Below are 22014 nucleotides of genomic sequence, written 5' to 3'. Positions count from 1 at the left end.
CCTTCCTTCCTTCCTTCCTTCCTTCCTTCCTTCCTTCCTTCCTTCCTTCCTTCCTTCCTTCCTTCCTTCCTTCCTTCCTTCCTTCCTTCCTTCCTTCCTTCCTTCCTTCCTTCCTTCACATACGTTGTGCGTAGATTTAACACAGAACTATAAATCAGCTTTACACAAAAACGTCATCAAGAGGAATTTATCGTTTTTACCGCGAGATACAAATTCTTACCGTGAGGAATTTTTTTGACGGTATATCGTTCAAAAGCCCATAGGGAGGAGAGGAGAGTGGAGTCTGCCACCTTATACTGCCCATGAACAGAGGTGTAAAGACGTGTTTAAAAGGCAGCCGTTTTACTTTAGTGCTGTGATATTTTGACCAAACCATATCACACTTCACTAAAGAATAATAGCTGTATCTCTACCTTAACTTAAGGGAACTTGTATGTCTTCTACTTGCTGATAATCGGTCGATTTGCTCCCAGTCCTCCCGTCATGCAGGGTGTAGTGGGGCAATCTTTTGCTAAATGAACCTCACAAAGGGGGTAATTATCAAGGCAAGGCAAGTTTATTTGTAGAGCACAATTCAACACAATTTCATTCAAAGTGCTTTACATCAACATTAAAAGTGGCAAGACACAATCAATAGTAAATAACAAATAAAATGAAATAAAATGATAAGAAAAAAGGTAAAATAAAAAAAAAGCACAAGTTGTTAAGGGCAGTAGAGTTCAGCAGGTACATCTCATTCTTAAAATGGCAATTACGCTTCTATACGGTCAAAACGTACAAAGACCGGGTCAAATACAGTATTACAAAAGTAATCTGTAACAATTTGTACGGTGAATTAAACCAATTTGACAATTCTCTGCCACAATGCCTGTTTCCATGTCTTATTTCACACAACTGAGGAGAATAACGTTTCTATACGGTCAAAACGTACAAAGACCGGGTCAAATACAGTATTACAAAAGTAATTTGTGCCGATTCGTGCGGTGAATCAAACCAATTTGACAATTCTACGTCATAATGGGAAGACATTCCTCTTAAACAAGGGGGTAATTAGCAGATAGTGTGGAAGCGTTGTGCTGCAGGACGGTGGAATGGCTCATTAGACGCCCATGGACACCTCTCCCATATCACCACCCTCTTTTAGGAGACGCATTATATCCCCAGTGTGGAAACCCGCCGTCATTTATCTGCCTATGTGAATGGGTCCTGGGTCAATATCGGAATTGTTCTTCAGTCTTTTGGTTTCCCTTTGAGCTGAGGGGAAATTGTGGTGCATTAGCTCTCGAGTCAGACTGAGAGGGTTTAGTAGAAGATGAAGATTCATGGTGCTCAGTGTCACGTGTGTAGGTGCATTTGCTTCCCTATTACACTTGAGCGAAGCCAGCTCTACTGTATATCCTGGTCCGTAATTCAGTCAGTTGAAGGTCAGACCCATGCATTTCATCCTGTACTAGATGAAGTGAAGGTTGTTTTTTTCTGATCCTTAAAGCAACACTAGGACGTTTTCATGTAAATTTGATGAAATACATCAACACTTGCTGTACGGATGGCCGTCAAATTTACGACGTGCTGTCATACCCCTGTAGGGCGTATTGTATAAACAGGATATGTTTACGAGTAATGTTTTCCCACAGCTAATGCAGAGGTGAGGAATGTTACAGCCTGCTCCTATTTTAATCTGGGTAAAGGTAATAGACAGGGACAAACAGAAAGTCATACTGGAACAAATATGAAGTTCTGCAGATCTGTCATTACTTATCTGAGGAAAGCCGCCCTAGTCCTATTTTATTTTTCCATCTTTTCCCATCCCTATATGTCTTTAAATTCCACAACAGAGCTTGGCCTTGGCCTTTCTCTGCCTTTAACTGAGCTGGAGTTGGAAGCAGAGACGGGGCTGCAGTCACAGACAGATGCACATATACCATGCAAGCAGAGGTGTGTGACATGAAAACCAAAAGCTGGAATCGCTTGCAGTACAGGAAAGACAGATGGGTGATTCGGGGAAGGCTGAAAGCCCGTCAGAAAGTGATCTCAACCAAAGGTGTGACGAGCCCTGCGGGGATCTGCCGAGGCTGATGAATCTCCACGGCGAGGAAAGGCAAAGACAAGCAGGCAGAGATGGAGCGACTGGGTAGTGACGACGGGGCAAGTTTCCATCTTTATTACCAGACATCATCATCACTCCCACACCACCCTAGGGCTGGGCGATATGGACCAAAAGTCATATCTCGATATTTTCTAGCTGAATGGCGATACTCGATATATATCGATATTTTTTCTGTGCCATAATTGGGGTTTCCCCCAAAGCATTATAGCATAGCATCTCCGTTAGCTTCATCTTTTTCTGAGGCAAACCCTTAAAAAAACAGTCAGTTTTAATACAAAGCCTCGTACCAAATGTCACACAGGTTTCTTTATTAACAGAGGTCTGCACAATATCAAAATGTATAAAACAAATGAAATACAAATAAACTGCCTGCATATATAGAATAAAAATGCTTCTTGAATAAAATAAAACAAATATCCCTTTCCTGCATAACAATTAAATTAAAATACACTGTGCAATTAATACAATGTAGACAGTAACAGGCAGACTTTTCCACTGAGGTTGACAGTTGTGCAAATAACAAAACATTTTTGCAAATCTCAAATAAAACATTCAAGTCAATTTGTCACAAAATAAGCTATATCAAAATCATAAAAAAAAAAAAAAAAAAAAATTAATCGATATAAACGATATTGTCTCGTACCATATCACGTTTGAAAATATATCGATATATATTAAAATCTTGATATATCGCCCAGCCCTAAGTTACAGCTGAACATGGAATGAACGATGCATAAATGCTCGACATGAGTTAATTTCTCAGTATATTACAAAAAACAAATTGCAATTGTGCAAATCTCAAATAAAACATTCAAGTCAATTTGTCACAAAATAAGCTATATCAAAATCATTAAAAAAAAAACTATTTAAAAAAAAAATCTATATAAACGATATTGTCTCGTACCATATCGCGTTTGAAAATATATCGATATATATTAAAATCTCGATATATCGCCCAGCCCCTACACCACCCCGGCCCTTTTTTGCTCCTTTTGTTTTTCTACGATTCTCCGTTCTTGAACTGGAGTTCCCCTTTTGCCCAGCGACTCCCTCTAGAGAGAGCGAGAGCACCTAGGAACCAGACCGAAGCAACAAAGGCGCCTTTTGTGTCCCACATACCTCTTACTACCAGCATGGTCGGCCAGTGATGCGCTGCCCTTTCTCTTCCCATCTCTGGAGATAGGGCTTAGCGCGCTAACGCAACCTGACAGGCGGGCCACAAAGACTGCACTGTCGGACGCGCTGGAGTGGGACTTGGCTCGGGGCAGGGGAGGCCATTTGCATGATTCTGTGTTTGTTTGTACGAGAGAGGACACAAGAAAAACCAGAGTGATTTTTGTTGTGCCAGTGGGGTATCTATCTAGCATTAGTTGCAGGACTCCTGAGGTAACAATTACAACAGCTGGTGAAGAATAATCACTTCCATTTCTGCCATGAATGAAAACAGGCCAGCGCCGGTGGGAGGGAAGAGGATGTATATTCTTGTTTTGGAATTCTGAGGTTTTTCATGTCTCATAGCTTCTGGGAACGTGGACCACAGGCTTGTTGCTTTTGAAATGATGCATAGCCCGATTCAGCTTTTGTTTCGTTGACCTAAATTCCTCACATTTGTTACGCCAATTAAAACTCCATGGAGTTATATAATGGCGAACCCTGCTTCACTTTGCCCTTGCCCTCACTGCTGTGTTGTTGTTACTGCGCAATTTCAACCTAAGTAAACGTATACCCCTTATATACCCACATACACCGCCACTTTGTTGCAGCATGCAACTGCTGAAATGACAAAAAGAATATCCTAATGATTATCTTGTGCATGTTACAAAGAGAAAGCCTGAGCAAGTAATGACATAAAAAAAAGAATCTTTCATTAAAACTATTTTTAAAACCACTTTTTCCCACCTGTCTACTTCATTTCTTCCTGCTTATTGTCACACAAAGTATTGTTGAGTTCCAGTGTGCAATTCTGGTACTGGGTCGGGCAGGATGATGGGCATTACATTACTTTCACTGTGATTTTATGCAAACATCTCTCTCTGCCAGTTTCTACTTGTTTGCACCCATTTTTGTGTACATTTGTGAAAGGGTCTAAAGTGGAGAAGGCTCTTTTTGCCGTTGAAAAACATTGGAAATCAGAGCAAATCTACAGTGACTTGCAGTGCACTGCGGTGTAGCCGTGTTGTATTGTATGATAAATTACTAATCAGCATATTTGCATATTTACCAATTCTCCAGGTGTCCTGCTGGGTTGAGCTGCTCTCATTAGGAGTCTGTCAGTGCTCACTAGCTGCATTTCCAAAACAAAAGCAACAATTCTGAAATTGTGACAAGGGTGTCAAGGTCAGGCTTTCCATTGAATGGTGTTTTCGTATTTAGGAGTAACTCTCCTAGTTTACTCTTCAAAACAAAGAGCAAGATCTCGACCTTGAAGAAGATGGACTGAAACATCTTTGATATTGGACAAATCACGGCGACTGCTTCCATCGCTGTTGTGAAAATAGCCAACAGACGACTAAGGTAGCGGATGATCATTCAAATGATTATTGTCCCTTTACATTACATAAGCCCTTATGTAATGCCGTAATGCATAATGAATAAGTAGTATTATAGCCCGACTACGTCATGTAAATGAGGCCAAAGGCAGCTGGTACCTAGATTTGATGGCTTTGGATTGACTCGTTACGCTTCCGCTACATGTTTGTGTGACACCTACAAGTGTATGTGCACAATTGTTGTATTGGTTTTATTTTAATTTTGAGTTTTAGCCAGGTAAAAGGCCTATTTCAGTTGTAAATTGTGTACAAATTATAGTAGGAGCAGTTACTTAGTTACGCCACCAGGGGGCATTAAGAAGCGCTGAACATGCCTTGGGCGTTGCGCAAAGTGGTATCACCGGTATATGAACCACGGAGGCTACCGTACTTCAGACAGCTTGCAGCGTGCTTGAAGAACGCAACGTAATTCTCCTGTCTATATTTTCCCCTGTAAAATACAGGTTAGTAAAATGTGCAAAAGCATCACAACTAATAGCAAAGGTCTCATAAGCCTTTATGTTTTTTGTTTTATCTAAGAAAACATGCAGAAATATCGAGTTTTAGTTTATTTTGAAACTTAGAAAGTGTACACGTGTTTTACCATTCACAGTTAGCATACGCTTTGGTGTGTCATTGTACATGTGTTAGAGAGTATTTCATGGTATTTGAGACCAACTATTTCGATTAATTCATTTATTTGTATTATTATTAAAAACGTTCTAGAAATGCAGTAAGTCTAAAAAGAGTAAACATAACAGGTTTAAAACAGGATAACAGTATTTACTGAGAAAGCAAACTAAGAGACTGATTAAAAGTAACAGTATAATTGCCAATGTGAGTTTTGTAACACATACAGTAAAAATGTATTTCATATACAATAGTTTTGGTACAGCAGAAGAAATACCAAATGTGAAAGCTATAATCCTATAGTAACAGTTTATTGGGAATATGTGATTATTGATTGTATGACATGATGATTGAATGTAAAGAGAGGGAAAAGAGAAAGTGATTGAAAATTAAGATTCTGTGAATAAAGACAGGTTGCAGCGTGCTTGAAGAACGCAACATAATTCTCCTGTCTATATTTTCCCCTGTAAAATACAGCACTGATCTTCTGTTTACTTGAACCTCATCTTGAGGCCTGTAACATTTGCGCTAAACTGGACTATCAACACCTCTGAAAAACCACCTCATGAAAGCGTAAAACAGGTTTTTTTGGGATATCCTTTTTGAATGTGTTTCTATTACAGGCTTTTCTTTGTGATATTTAGATTTAGCGCTATTCTAGTGCCAGTGGAAACTCACCAACTGTCCTGTTGCAGCTCAGCTTTGATTTGTCCACATTTTTCTCACGTGGACTGTGACAGTAACAGCACACAACGTGACATAAACACAACACAGAACTCAGATGAAGCCCTCACAGGTTTAGCGTGAAGTGTGAACGATATCAAAACCAAAGGCACTTGTTCTTTGATGGCAGCAGCGGATCCATCTGGGAAATTGTAACACCCCCGTCCCCTCCTCCCGCCCTCCCGCTAAACAATTTTGAGGAGAATGCATGTGTTGTGGCGTACGCGTGAGAAAGTAACTTCTGTTTCACACTGAGGAGAATACTGTGGCAAACACAAGGGGTCTCCTTTTGTTTGACACATTCTGTCCGTGTCATTGTTTCCTCTTGTTTATGTTCCATCACTCAGGGGACGTTGTGAAATTTAATCCTGTATAAAAAGGAGAGTGTCTTTTCGGTGCCTGTGTAACTGGGATTTATCCTCAGACTCCTCAGACAACCCAACATGTCCAGAGTCATCAGGGTTTTAATGAGACTTCAGCTAAAGGACATCTGTTATTAACTTTTTTTTTTGTTTCAAAAAGTTTTTTGGGGTCTTGATAAAAAATGTACGTCATGTTTGGGTCCAAAATAGCACAGAGTAGAGCAGCACCCACTTTAGCCATGTCTTCGCTGCAGAGCTCCTAGCAGTTGGTTTTAGGGGTCTCGACTCCACTGAGCCCATCTCAGGCCCCGTTTCCACATAGCAAAAACGGTGGTGTTTTCATGCATTTTGGCCGTTCGTTTACACGAAAACGAAGCTCAAAGTCACCAAAAACCATCATTCCTGAAAAATCTGGCCAAAGTGGAGATTTGCAAAAAACCCTGTCTACACGTTTGCTTGTAAACACAAAGAAACGGATGTTTAGGCTTCAGAACATCACATTATAAGACAGAAACGTCACCAGCATCATGTGTACGACCTGTGTTTACAATTTGTTTGGCCACCGTCAATATTGTTTTGTATTTTACCTGTTTTATATTCTAACGTCACACTTAAAAGTAACTCCACTTCTCTGTCACTCCAAACAAAAGACTCTCGTTCATCTTGGAAGTAACTGGAAGTTACTCGTGTCATTTGTTGATGTTTTTTTCCAGGATTCTGATTGGCTAGCATGACTTTATCTTCTCGTTACACTGCCCCCTGTAGGTTTGGCTGCTCATAGCACCTTAACAGCTATTTATACAGGTTCGTGTAAATGATGGTATTTTTCAAAACATAGAGGGGGAAATATCAGTTTTTGTAAATATCCCCTATGTGTAAACGTGGCCTCAGAAGGGTGCAGTGATGCAAGAGAAAATGCAGAAGGATCTGATATTCTGTAGACATGAATATCTACTCTAATCTGCATCTGTCATTTCAAAGTCGTTTTCAAACCTGGGCCTCCCAGCACCGAATGACAAGGTCGTACTACTGTATGTCTGAGTGCTCAAGCACTCAAAAAATGATCTGAAACCTAGAAAAGGTTCATTTTTAACACATGTTCCCTTTAATGTTTGATACGATACAGCCATGATCAAGTGACCCTCACTTTTGTGAGGATTTAAAATGCAGCTTCCCCCACTTGAAAAGGCAACTTGCTTCAGGAGATACAAACTGGAATTCACTCAGTAACCAGGAATCAATTATTTGCTTTTCTTTCTTTTATTTTGAAATTGTCAATGGCCAAAAAGCAGGTGAAAAACCTTAAACACAAACAGAAGTTCAAGTAAATGTAACTCAAGAAACCATAATTAATCAACTACTAGAAATTAATCTTGAAAATAAGTAGAAAAAATCCCCCCCCATATTTAAACCCCCAAACAAGCTAACCACATTTTAAAGCTCTACTCAATGAACTTTACCCTCGGCTTTTAATTCCTGTAAGTACACAAATCACATTTTTTAAATTACTTTAACTTGAAATTCTTTTAAAAATGCCCCACATTTTATAACTATGACATTTTAACTTGCACTTCAATCACATGATTCCCTAATAAATCACAGTTCAACTTCAATTTGATTTCACAAATCCTGCAGTCCCCACATCCATGCCGCATTTACACGTAGCAAAAACGGTGGTGTTTTCATGCGTTTTGGCCGTTTGTTTACACGAAAACAAAGCTCAAAGTCTCCAAAAACGATCATTCCTGAAAAAAAACTCCGGCCAAAGTGGAGATTTGCAAAATCTCCAACTTCACGTTTGCTTGTAAACAGAGAGAAACAGACATTTAGGCTTCAGAACGTCACATTATGCGACAGAAACGTCACCAGCGTCATGTGTGCGACCTGTGTTTACAATTTGTTTGGCCACGTGTCATTTGTTGATGTTTTTTTCCAGGATTCTGATTGCCTAGCATGACTTTATCTTCTCGTTACACTGCCCCCTGTAGGTTTGGCTGCTCATAGCACCTTAACAACGTACTGTATTTATGCAGATTCGTGTAAATTATGGTATTTTTCAAAACGTGGAGGGGGAAATATCCGTTTTCATAAATACCCGGCTATGTGTAAATGTGGCCTAAATCCTGCAGTTCCCACAACCAGTCTCAGCCATTCATGTCAGACACAATGTCTGCTTCTCACTTTCAATACCTGCCGAGAAATGCTACTTTGTGGTTCTGCGCATGCGCACAGTGGATTTTCAAAGTTCGTCCATGAGTTCTTGCACGATGTAAAATTGATAATATGGGATGTTGAGTATTTGATCCTTCAAAATACACTACCCATGACATGAGTTGCATTACACTTTGTGAACATTATATGATAAAGAGAAAAAAAAAATTCTATCGCTTTATTTGATATTCAGTCATTCGCCTTTAATTAACCAGGCAGGTCATTAAGAACATTCTTATTTACAATGACGGCCTGGCAAGGGACAAGGGCCACTTGGGGGGGGGGGGGGGGAGGAAGTGGTTTAGGGAATAAAACAGTAAAATTGTAGCTCTACAAAGGTAGAAAACCATTAGGGAGCATTTTTTGGCAAAGCAGCAAAAAATGGCAGAACACCCCCAACTCCACTCATCACCAGATCATTCCCACCTGGTGAATCAGTCAGCTTTCTTCCTCCTGAGAGCCACACCCAGATCTGCACTCAGGCAGAGAGGCAGCTCAGCTCAACAGCCACACACTGGGGGTTTTGTTAATGAGGGTGTTTTTGTGTTTGTTAGACTCATGTAGATTTGTGTGGTCTCTCCTCCAGGTAAGGTGTTGAACACTGACTTGCGGCACTACCTCAGTCTGCAGTTCCAGAAGGGCTCCCTGGATCATAAGCTCCAGCAGGTGATCCGAGACAACCTGTACCTGAGGACCATTCCCTGTGAGTAACGCCTACCCGTCCTCTCTGATTGGCTCTGTTTCTTGCCCTCTGACCTCCCCAGATGAAACTTTTCCTTCTCTCGCACAAATTAGACTCTATTCTTGGCTCCCTTTCCTCTGCTATTACAGTAAACCCTCCTTTTTAATGAATTTACATCTCCGGGCTCCAGACCGGGATCATTAAATCACATTTTTAGACCATGATTTAAATCAGCGTGACAAACAACAGGACACATCTTGCAACTTGGAAATATGACCATGATAATATATCTTATTAAGGCACGCAACCATCTCCTTCCATCCTGTATCCAGAGTCTGTTCCAGGCTAGAGATAGCCGGTACGACCTGAGAGGCACTGCTATATATATATATAATAGAACCAAAACTAGGATAAATACTAAAGAAAGATGCATATCGGTTGCAGGGGTTAAAATATGGAACAGCCTAAATAATGAATTAAAAAACTGTAGTTCAATAAATACATTTAAAAAGATGTATAAATCCAATATAATCGAAAGATACAGAACATTGGTGTGATACATAACTATATATATATATGTATATATATATATATATATATATATATATATATATATTTTGTTGTTGTAATAATAATATCTATATACCAAAAAATGTAATGATTGGTCTTTGGTTTCCTTTTGTTTTCACTCTTCTAGAGATTGTTTCTGTTTCCTCTAAGCATAGAGGAGAGTTAGTTGTTTTTCTGAGATCCGTCTTCTGTTTGTTTTTTTTTTACTAGTTTTTTCCGTCACATTTATATTTGTCTTCCTTCTTGTTTTGCATGTGTGTTTACTTTGCTGTTTTTTTTTGTAGTACTATGAAGTAAACAAAGTTAAAAAGAGTAGGCACAATAAGCTTAGGCTTCTGCCTACACCTTTCGGTCAGTTTATTCCTTACTACTTTTTTTATTATTGCTTTCCTACAAAAGGAAATGAAATGCTAAGTATTTATCAATGGAAACTGATCGACCAAATAAACTACTTCATCATTAATACCACAGAGAAACTGCAATTTACAGTGCATGTATGTTTACATGTATCCATGTTTGCTTCACTCCACCTATTAGTTAATCTTTCAAAAGAAATGATCGTTCAGATCCTCATGAGACACAACGGCTGCAAAATGTCTGGGAAGCGGTGGATTCACCAGGTGATCTTGGTTTGACGAAGGAAAAGAACAATTCCTCCTGGGATGAAGAGTCAATAAAGCTTACAGGAAAAACATATTCTAAAGAAATCCAAAATCAATCCACTTGTGTCATGTGAAGGGCTTCAGTGGCTGAACATTAATTGGAAAACTAGTCTGCAGCCACAGTGAAAAACCTTAAAAACAAAGCCCCCTGTGTGGCGCAGCAACAGCATGTGGTGCATAAACTCTGCAGAAACAGAACAGACGCGCTCATCTACTCCTGCAGCATTTTCAACAGGAATTAACTAATATTCTGCAGAAGAGTCAGATGGTTAAATGCATCCTGTACATGCAAAAATCACAGGACGAGACGCAAGTCTCAGCCTTCATGTGTCACATTTTATTTCTTGCTTTTTATTACTAAATCATCTTTTTTTTTTTTTTTTTTTTTACTAGTGCAGTTCAGATGAAAATAGTTATGGAAGTGCTGCAGAAAGGTTTATTTAGTCATTTCCCTGTCAATCTGAGTGTAAAGGGGCTCCAAAAGTGTTTAACTGAGAGCAAGTGCTGGTAAATGGGGAAACATTGTCTTAATTGTTTTTTAATGTAGGCCTAATTAGCAAAGAAGCTTTAATGTGAATCTTAATGCAAACATCATACAGTAGTAAAATCTGACGTTTTTGCTGTGGAGGGAATAATATGCTTATTTGGTTTTATGTTTAACTTTATTGAAAAACATTTTATGACTAGCTATATGAATGCTGTAAGCGGAACATTTACGTTTTTCCCCTTATTTCCCTGTGGTTTCCTCTAATTTCCCTGTACATGTATTTGTTTGCTTTTTGTTTGCCTTTTTGTTTTTCTTCTATGTTTGCCTTACCGTTGTACCTTTTTGAAAAACAGAAGAATAAATAACCAAGGCAGAGAGATTTTCTTTTTATACTCGGTTGGTTTTAAAATGGAAAATGAGACAAATGGGCTTAAAAGAAAAGCAGCAACAGCTGCCTGGGCTGCACGGTTCAGTTAAGGGCCATTTTTTACCATTTAATACTAAATGAGACGACATTTATTATTTGTGTAGCTCTCAGTAAGCTTTTGGAAAGCATTAATTTCTGACATTTTTCTGGAGTGTGGCGTTGTTTTATCCGAGGCATTTGAAGTATTGGGACATTACTGCTGAGTAATTGGAGATATTCAGCAGTATTCTGTCTGATATCGCTGAATAAAGATACTCATTGTTCGCAGCCGGCAGTTGAAAGCAATTTCTAGTTTTAAAGGAGCAGACTTCAGTGCTCTTCATCTTGTTAGAGTGTGCAAAACGAGATCAATATTCTGGTGTTGTCTTCATTTGAGCGGGCTTCGTCGACTCAGCATGGAAGACAGAAGAACTTCTGGCATTTGTATCTTTTCTGTGACATTGCAGTCTGCCTTCAACAGCTTAGCACATGTCCCCTGTCCACTCTGCTCAGTCAAGCCTGAGCCAACAGCTCATCACACTGCACTGAGCCACAGTGACCCTGCGAGGAGCCTCCATTACCACTGCAGCATGTCTGTGCTCATTACAGCCCGCAGAGGACTGAGACAAGCCTCGCCTCTTCCTACACGACACACTACAAAATGATCTACATGAACAATTCCAGTCGGGTTTCCGTTCTCTCCACAGCACTGAAATGACCTCCCGATGGCAGCAAAACTCCGGCCTGCCCTCCGTCCTCATCCTCCTTGACCTTTGTGTGGCCTTCAACACCATCTCACACAGGATCCTCCTCAATAGACTTAATTTCCATTGGCATAACTCACACCCCCCCTGGCTTGGGTTAATTCTTATCTTTCAGGCCCATTCCGACACGTCCCAGCCTTCTGCTGTCACTTATGGCGTGCCCCAGGGCTCAGTCCTGGGCCCTATTCTCTTCATTATTTATTTTCCTCCCATTTGGAATTTCGAATTTATTAAAGGATTTGCCCCTTGAGATGTAACATCTCATTTTCAAGGGGGTCCTAAAAAAACATACAACATTACAATATATCACATTACAGTACAGACATACATGACATAAAACACAGACATCTTGCTCACTCTCCCACACACAACCCCTACCCACATAGTTACAAAATAGACTCATTGAATAACCGAAAAAATGAGATAAATATAACATAACAGAGAGAAAAAAATTAAAATAAATGAATAAATATAAAAAAGGACAAAAAATACATACATTTAAAACATAGACAAGTTTTTTTAAGATGAGAATATAATGACAACTTAAAACAATGAAAAGAGGTAATAGAATGTAAAAAAGAGAGGAAGATTATTCAAATCTGATGGAGCTTTAAAATAAAATGATCTTTGACCAACCTCTTTTGAAATTCTAGGAAAATTCCAAGAAAAAAGGAAAATTCATATGTCTGAGTGAGTATGGAGAGTTATATGGAATCATGAGTTCTTTTAAATATGGAGGACAGTGAAAATAAACATATTTAAAAAGGAACTGAAGCCAGTGAAATTGCTGTTGAGATTTGGAAGTTATGCAGATGACACCCAACGCCAAATCTCTTGAAAATCCACCCTCACTACCTGTCTTAACGAAAGCCGTTCCTGGCTTTCATCCAGCTTCCTCAAACTAAACAGTAACCTGACCAAACCTCTTTTAATTTGTTCTGAATCAACGTAATCCAAAGTAGATAATTTTGCCATCTCTTTTGACAACTCCTCTGTTTCCCCTTCCCCTCAGGTTAAGACCCCGTACACACGTAGCCGGGTATCTGCTAAACCGAAGATATTTTCCTACCTGTCATCCACATGCAAACGCAAATAAACAAATGTTTAAAAAAACTCCGGGCAAAGTGACGATTTTTGAAAACTCCGTTTATGTATATGCGTGTAGACAGAGACAACCGGAGTTTTGCGTTTTCGAACGTCAGATTATGCGCCAAAACAACAACAAATCTGCTCTGAGTCTGACGTCTAACGTGCGACCTTTGTTTACTACAGAACTACAGATGATCCACCATCTGTTCTTCAAGCTATTTATTAAATAAATGCTCTTGACCACCATTTACTGCGTTACACCGACACAGAGCCTACGCCGTAGGGGACGCGGCGACGCGCAGCCCTACGCCGTAGGGTACGCCGTACCCTACGGCGTACCCTACGGCGTAGGGTATGCTTATGAATGTGGTCGAAAACGCAGATCTTCGGTTATGTGTGGAAGGTTTTTTTTTTAAAAACGATGTAATGTGGACACTATTTTATAAACGGAGGGGGGGGAAATATTCGGTTTTAAAAATACCCGGCTACGTGTGTACATAGCCTAAGAGTCTGGGTGTTATCCTGGACAGCACTCTAATCCCAATCAAACATCAATATCATCACTCGCCTACTTTCCTCTCGGTAACATAAATCTCCTTCGTCCATCCCTTACTCCCCATGCCACAGCCATCTTAGTTCACAGCTTCGTCACCCTCCGTATCGCATACTGTAACTCTTATTTTTGGCCTCCCTCATAAATCCCTCCATTAGTTACAACTGGTCCGTAACTCTGCTGCCCGGATCACTAGAACTCCCTCCATCAAGCACATCAATCCTGCTCTCCAACAGCAGGGTGTCCTGGCTCCCAGTCCACATCAGCTTCAAGGTCCTGCTGCAGGACATTCATTACCCAATTGTCTGATCTCATCCACATGAGGGCCCCATCCCGTTCCCTCTCTTCACCTGACAGTTCCACCTGCCCATCTGGCTACCGTGTCGAGCAGGGCTGTCTGCTCCCCGGCCCGGGAATGCTCTTGCACCTTTTTTTGTATGCACATATATTAATATGTAGTAGTAGTAGTAGTAGTAGTTTATTTGGTCGATCAGTTTCAATTGATACAATACATTGCATTTCATTTCCTTTCATAGGAAAGATATAATAAAAAAATAAGTAAGGTGTAGGCTGAAGCCTAAGCTTATTTTGCCTACCCTTTTTAACTTCTACTTACTTTAACTGCTTCATAGTTGATACTAATACAACAAGGACAAACAATCTACAACAACAAAAAACAGCAAAGTAAACACGCATGCAGAACAAGAAGGAAGACAAATGTAAATATGACAGAAAAATCTAGTAAAAAACAAACAGAAGACGGATCTCAGAAAAACAACTAACAGAGAAAGTAAATAATCAATGCTTAGAGGAAAAAATAAATCCTTTTTTTGGTATATAAATATTATTATTACAGCAACAATTATTCTTATTATTGTTAAATTCATATAGTATGGAGATATATATATATATATATATATATATATATATATATATTATATATATATATATTAGTTTTGTATCACACTAATGTTCTGTATCTTTCGATTATATTAGAATAATATATATATATATATATATATATATATATACCGTGTGTGTGTGTGTGTGTGTATATATGTATATATATATATATATATATATATATATATATATATATATATATATATACTTTTTTATGTGAAGGGGGGGCAGAAAATCAGTAAACAGTCCTAAGAATAAAAAAGGGGCGGGGCTTAGGGGACCGCTGCCATTCTAAGACGTGAAAAACACAAAAAAAAACAGACATATATGCTCTTCCACCTTAAATACGCAACCTGGACTCTCTTGCACAATTCAAAAAATCCCTTCAAACCCACCTCTTCCAGATTGCTTACCACTGACACGACTCTGTTATCTGTTTTTTTTTTAAATATTCATCCATGTGTTTTTGTATTTTATCCTGTCCTAACAGTTTATGTTGTACGGTGAGTTTTATGAAAGGCACCTTATAAATAAAATGTATTATCAATGTTATTAAAACAAGGCTTCTCTGTACAAAAGAGGAGCTCAAGACTGTCCCAGAGCATCCGGTCACTACATAATTCTGCAAACTTCAAGTGCAATCCCAAGATTAAAACATGGGGTAGGAACCTTGCAAACCTTATAAATAAATGGAAACACCCCAGTTTTTCAATAATAGCGATATTTTGAGAAGATTGACGAGCTCTCGGTTCAAGTGTTAAGGCCTGTGAGACAGAGGACAGAACAATGTTGCATCGATGCAACATATCACTCTGGTTTACTACGGAGGAAGAAAGATTGCCTTTCATCCACAGCGGCCCATAAATTTCACAAACCCCGGCCAAGTGACCTTCAAGAAATAAATGGAGGTGTAACAGGGTCAAAGCCGGGATGAGCAACACATCAGGGCTTCTCTCACGATCCGTTCAAAATAATAAGAAACAGTGTGTTTTCCAGAAGTGAAAAAATGTGTAAGATCAGAGGACTTGCAGGACTATGAAACGATATGAATGTAGATTTCTTAGTTGTATATAACAACAGTTTTCCAGACTTGTTTTAGAATGCTCATTAAGGCAAGGCAAGGCAAGTTTATTTCAATAGCACAGTTCAAAAATAAGATGATTCAAAGTGCTTTACAAAGACATAAATAAAAAGCATGTTTTAAAATTTTAACAAAAAAAGCAATACAACAAAATAGAGTCTACAGGACTCAGACCTGAGGGCATGAGTATGGGCTTCACTAAAGTCATTTTGCTGGCATTGAATATATTTTGTGTAACGACCTCATTACTCGAAAGGTCATCAGTACTCTTCAAGTAAAATAAATTGTGATTAATCTCTACTAAGAAGGCGTTTTACTCATTTTAAGTGCAGAAATAACTGACTCATCTGCCTGCATGTTCAACACATTCTCATTTCCAACTCTTGACAAACTGTCAGTTGGTCAAAAGCTCAAGTCTGTTTCCAGTGTACTGAGTTAAGCCTGATGTAAGGTTCTGCGTTAAACCACCGCAGAGCCTATGCTCTGGTCGCCGGTCGTGAACCCTTCGGACTTCTCACTCCGTTTCTCCACTGTGCAATACCTCCCAGAGCACTAGTTGATACTTTGTTTAGCTTCCGGCTTTTCTGGTCACAGTGAATCAAAGAGATAAGGACAGCTCTTGTGCAAAAAACCAAAATAACCCAAGAAAAAAAAAATAAATCACACACACGAAGAAAAGAGTGCTGAAAGTTCACTATTGCTTCACGAACCGGAACCTGAAATGCGTTGCTACAAGGCGAACCAATCACAGCCCTCTCGGTCTGCGTTGGGTCTGCGTCGCCTCGACGCGTAGTTACATTTTTTGGGAGGTGCATGTCAGGCTATGGCGTAGGCTACGGAGAGACTCCCGCGTACATTACGACGTAGGCTCTACGTTGATTTAACGCAGAACCATAATTCAGGCTTAACTGTCCACCATCCCTTTTAGATGAACCTGCTATTCTGCAGCTGCATATTGCCACTTTTCCTTGTGCTCAGGTCACTGTGACACCATCTCCACCAACAACAAATGCAACAGACAAACATTATTCTGCAGTGCTGTTATGAACAAGTGGCACTTTCCATGTTTTATAGAACATTCTAGAGTATTTTCACGCCCCCTAAAAGAAACATTCATGTGTGTATTGTATCATACTCACATCCACAGACCAGGAGCATCACTTGTATAGTGCCAATTAACAACAAAACTCATCTCAGGGAACTTTACATAAAAAAAAAAGATTAATGGTAGTCCAATTCAATATAGTCCAACTCAATTGTAATCCAAAGCTTTTCCAATGTTATCCAACTTGTGACAATCCATTTGTAAAACAGTTCACTCCAATTTAACCAAATTCATTACTATTACATTTATACTGCATTTGCCAGTTCTTAAAAAGCAGCCTATAGGTAAGAATGCATCAAATCTGGACTTTAATTCATCCCCCTTGTAGTCAAGTGATAGAGCAGAATAACTTGAGGGCTCGCTTGGGGTCACCTGAGCCGTACATATTAACATATTCCAAAATTAAAGTTTCAAACTTAATCTGAAGGATAGAGAGGGTCTCTGCGCCTTGAACCCAAACTTGGAGCTGGTTCCACTAAGTCTTATGGCGCTTTTTCCACTAGTACCTACTCAGCCTGATCAACTCGTCTCGCCTTGCCCTCGTTTCTTTTCAATACCCAGATCAGAAGTAGGAGGTTGGAGTGAAGCTGCTGTGACTTATTTGATTGTGTATCTAAATGAAGAGAACAACACTAAAGATGTAGAACCTGGAGGAGATGATAGATGTGCTGCTGGGTCTGTGGCTTGTGTTCAATATTTAGTTAAAAAATGAGAGTGAGAGAAGATTCAAGCGGCAACGCTTTTTAAAAGAATTTTGTTTGTCTCTGCGCTGCTGAAAAGTCAGCTGGAGCCGTGAGCACATGGGCGTAACCATGCATTCTTTGGGGGGGTCGTGTCCCCCCCAATATTGGGAAAATACCAATCTGTCCCCCCCAATAATATTATGTACAAATTTGTTAAATATTTCCTAATTTTATGAAACCTGGCTCAAAAGTCCGTCTCTTGTTATTTTCGATAATTTACCGATCAATTTATTTCCGTTTATAAGGAAAACTAAAGTGTGTGACCACCCCCCTCCCAATTGTACACTTGGTCGCGTCCATGTAACGGCGGCTCGGTTTGAACCACCGGCTCCGACCGCCAAATGACAGAGGAAACAATAGACAGCGTTGTGTGAAACCGTGGAGGGAGCAATGAGTCCTTCGTTACCGAAAAAGCGGAAAAAGCAGGACATACGACGTTTTTTTCAGACAGTAAGCAACTACATAGCTAAAGAGGAGTGATGTTGTCAAACTGAGTGTGTTAATATTTGAATTAATTTGAAATATTGAACTCGTTAAAAAGGGCTCAGTTTGTTAGTTGAGATAGCTAAGTTAGCTTGAAGTAAAGAGACTGGTATCATATGAAGCTAGAGCAGTGTCTCCCAACCATGGTTACGCCCTTGCCTGAGCAGTTATGAAGTGACAGAGCTCCTGGTAGATCTGGTCGTTCCTTATCGCCCGTCTAGATCCCTTTTTAATTCTCTCCTCAGCACCAGGTTTATGAACATCTGCACCTCAGAGTTGGATCAGGAAACAGACTTTTGTGCTGCCATTGCCTGTTGAATAAAATGAACAAGAAGCCGTCAGAGTCTCTTTCGCTGATGTCACATCCTGACTCAGACGTCTGACTCCAACTCCCCGACCAATCGGTGGCCTGTAGTGTGATGATGTCAGATGGCCGCCGCTTAGAACCTCGGCAGAGTAGTTACAGAAAAAGTATCTCCTTGACCCCTAGTGGAAAAGCGCAAGGCGAGGAGAGTCGAGTCGGGCTGAGTAGGTGCTAGTGGAAAAGCGCATTAGTGACCTCTACTCTGTTGTTGCTGCACTGAAGACCAAGTACAGGTCCCAGTATCTGCTTCACACCTCACTTTGAAAAGCTGTGGACTGCAAAACCTGCTCATGGTGGCCATTAATCCTGACTTCCTCATTTTGACAAAAAAAGAAAGAAAAAAATCAGCACAAATTGTTGTATTCATTTTTGTGTTGTAGGTTGAGTGTTTTATACTGTATATTGTGCTCCTGAGTTTATGATGCTGAAGTGAATTTGAATTATTATTTTTTTTTCAGCATCAAATGGTGCAATAAGTCGGTAAGAAATGTTTACAATTTAAAGAAGGATTTTTTTTCTTTTTAAATTTGAGGCAAATTGATGCACTTAAAATCTTTTCTCTTAGACTAAAACAATGTTAATAAAGTTATTCTTTGTTGTAAGTTGAACTATATGTCTTACGTTTTTCTTTTCTTTAATGTTAACAAGGATACAATGTTATGCAGAGGTGTACTTATAACAATTTTATAGACAAATGCTATTATTTATAGTCGCAATGCGGGGGGTGGAGGGGGGTGTTTTCTTTTTGCTAGGGGGGGTGTAAAAGAAAATAATTGAGAAGCCCTGCACTAAGAGAAACCTGATACCTGGAGGCTCTGCCTCCTATGTTCCTTTTAGAAACTAAAGGAGCCACATAAGCCTGTGGTCTGACAGCAAAGTGCTCTGTTGGGACAGTTTGGAACTATTATTCTTTAAAATGCTGCATGGCCCTTTTTAGAGAAGTGAGAAAACAAACCTAACATTTGACCCAGGGTTAACAGGGAGCCATTAAAGAAATGGTCAAATTGGCAACAAATCGGGGAAATACCAGTGAATATTAGCAGCAAAATATTTATTGTATTGTCTTCTCTTCAAAGCTTATGTTTTAATGTTCTTCTATGATGTCAAATATCCTGTTTCAACGCTCTTAGTTGCCTCTGGCTTTTGTCTGTCCGTTGTGGGGCTGGATAGTTCTTTATCACAGCTGTTCAGGTGTAGAGAGCAAAGATACAAATACTCTTCCGTCTTGTTGCAACAATTTCAAATGAAGCAACTGATGAAAATGTAATGTGAAGCAAAACTGTCAGGTTTGGAAAACTGATCCAACTTGTCTCAGTATCTGCAGACAAGATAAATAATTTTTTTTTTTTTTCCCTTTTCTGCTTTCCGAAAGCAAGCTCATATATCTGCTCTTTGTGATTTCAACAGTCTCTTCTGATTACCATGCTTGACAGAATAAAAGATTATTTTTTCAGCAGACTATTGTAAGCTGTTTCAAATGTGATAACTCATTCTTCAGTAAAGATGGATGGGGACAGAGGCAAAAACTGAAGAATTGGGGCAGATTTCTTTTTAACTCTGAGTTAAAGTCCCATCTGTTTTCAGTGGAGATAGGAGAGCTGTGTAGCCGAGAACAGTGAAAGCCCAGATTACATCTAGGATGATGTTGAGCAGAGTTGGCATGTTATTGAACATAGAATCAGTTTCAAAACAGTGTGTTTTCAAAGTCTTAGAATTAAAAGCATCAATACGTCTTTAAAATGAAACTTCTGAACTGCAGCTGCAGCAGATTAGTACTTTATTATTTCAACCCTGCAGAAACTGGAAGTGCTCGATGGAGCTGTGATGGCATTGGAGTTTGGAGAGGAAATTAGAGAGATTTGAGAAATAATTGGATAACATGTGCTCCACGTCCAAATGCTAGTGCTCTGTTGTTTCAGACAGCAGACATTGACCATCACCACTGGCGCAAATGAGACCACGTGGTGTAACAAATGCTGAAGATTTATACAGTTCAAAACCCCTAGTCTTAAACTGCAATCTCCAAAAAGACTTCAAAAATATCCTCCAATGTTGAACACAAGTAATTAGGCTCTAATTTGTATGTCTGGTGGATGGGGCTAATTTTGCAGAAGTAGAAATTCAGACATAGAGATGCATTTAGCTAAAAGCAGAGATTTTGTTTTCTTGACATGCTAAGAGATCTTAGGGAAACAGTAAAGAATACAGTAAAAATACCAAATAAATTCCACCTTTTTAACTATAAATCTATCACCACATTCAGTCTTTGGAGCCCCCAAAACACTGCTCTAAAAGATACTAAATACTACTAAACTACACCAATTAAATTGAATTAATAAAAACCAATTAAATTAGTACACCTGTACTGCAAAACTGTAATGACTCAAATGAAACAAGTTTGAAATGTGAAAACAGATTCAACATTTATTCAAACTGTATGGCTTAAACAGTGGGATAACAGTGCAAACAGCAAAAGTACCGTTGTTGTTCAAGTTTTCTTAGCTTATAAAATCACAAAGTAGAAAAAAATACAACCTGATAAATAAAGAAACAGGACAAATAAATAAAAGTTCACTGAAAATAAAATCCTATCAGTGATGACCTCTTCTAATATAAATAAAATGTGCAAATTAACCTGTGGTTGGAACATGCCACTAATTAGATACTATTGCAATTTTTTTTGTAATAGTCAAACCTTATATCAAAATGTAACAACCATTTCCTTCTGTTTTTGCAGACTCTGCACATAATAAATGATGTTTGCTCCTCATCTCTCTTTTTAAATCCAAACCAGTTCCAGATAACGGAGCTGGAGCCTCTTTTAACAACGAGCTCCTCGCTCTCAGATCCGCCTTCCGCCATGTTTGTTACACAAAAACGTCATCAACGGGAATTTATCGTTTTTACCGCGAGATGACAAATTCTTTCTGTGGGGAATTTTTTTGACGATATATCGTGAACGGTAAAATATCGCCCATTCCTACCACCCACTTTTGTGTATTGTAGATTAACACAACCGTAAAAACAAAAATTTGGACACAAATAGCACTCATTAAGTACGTAAGCGTAATCCTGCCACCCCAGAAAAAGAAAAAAATATCAGTATCACGTTATAACGTGAAAAATGTATTGTTGGAACAATAAACATTTCACGTTATACTACACACGTTATTACAATATACAAACATATCACGTTGTTACCACTTCTACAATACTTGGACAAATAAATAAATAAATAACTTAAATCCAAACTCAAATGAATTTTAACCAAAGCTAAAAGTGTGTTCAGAGGCTCCAAATGAACACATTTTTGGGGGGATTTTGGTCAGGATTTTGGGTCTGTAGTCATTTCAGATACCACACAAAAACACAGAAAAAAGTTTTATTTTTCAAAATATGTTTCCTCAAAGTGCTGACAAGCCAACACCGCCCAATGCATTTGTATGTAATCTAAAGCTGGGCATACACTGTGCAATATTTTAAATCGTTTGATTCAGCCCCATCTCAAACTGCACGACTAGATCGAGAGTTCAAAAGTTCACAGCCCACGATTTATGGTCT

General features: G+C 39.1%; 1 protein-coding gene across 5 annotated transcripts in view; it reads left to right on the top strand.

Moving 5' to 3' along the window:
- magi3a (membrane associated guanylate kinase, WW and PDZ domain containing 3a) overlaps nt 1-22014 on the top strand; it is a 231355-nt gene that overhangs the window by 120304 nt on the left and 89037 nt on the right. For all 5 annotated transcript variants that reach the window (XR_009783818.1, XM_061735359.1, XM_061735358.1 and 2 more), the window contains exon 2: nt 9148-9264. Coding sequence is in view for 4 of the 5 variants with exons in the window: in XM_061735359.1 (XP_061591343.1) it covers nt 9148-9264 (117 nt within the window). In the remaining variant the exon portion in view is untranslated. The remainder of the gene's footprint in view (nt 1-9147; nt 9265-22014) is intronic.

Source organism: Cololabis saira, chromosome 12, assembly GCF_033807715.1.
Source record: "Cololabis saira isolate AMF1-May2022 chromosome 12, fColSai1.1, whole genome shotgun sequence".
Taxonomy (NCBI): Eukaryota; Metazoa; Chordata; class Actinopteri; order Beloniformes; family Belonidae; genus Cololabis; species Cololabis saira.
The sequence above is the reverse complement of the archived record's forward strand: the minus strand, read 5'-3'. Positions and strand labels throughout refer to the sequence as shown.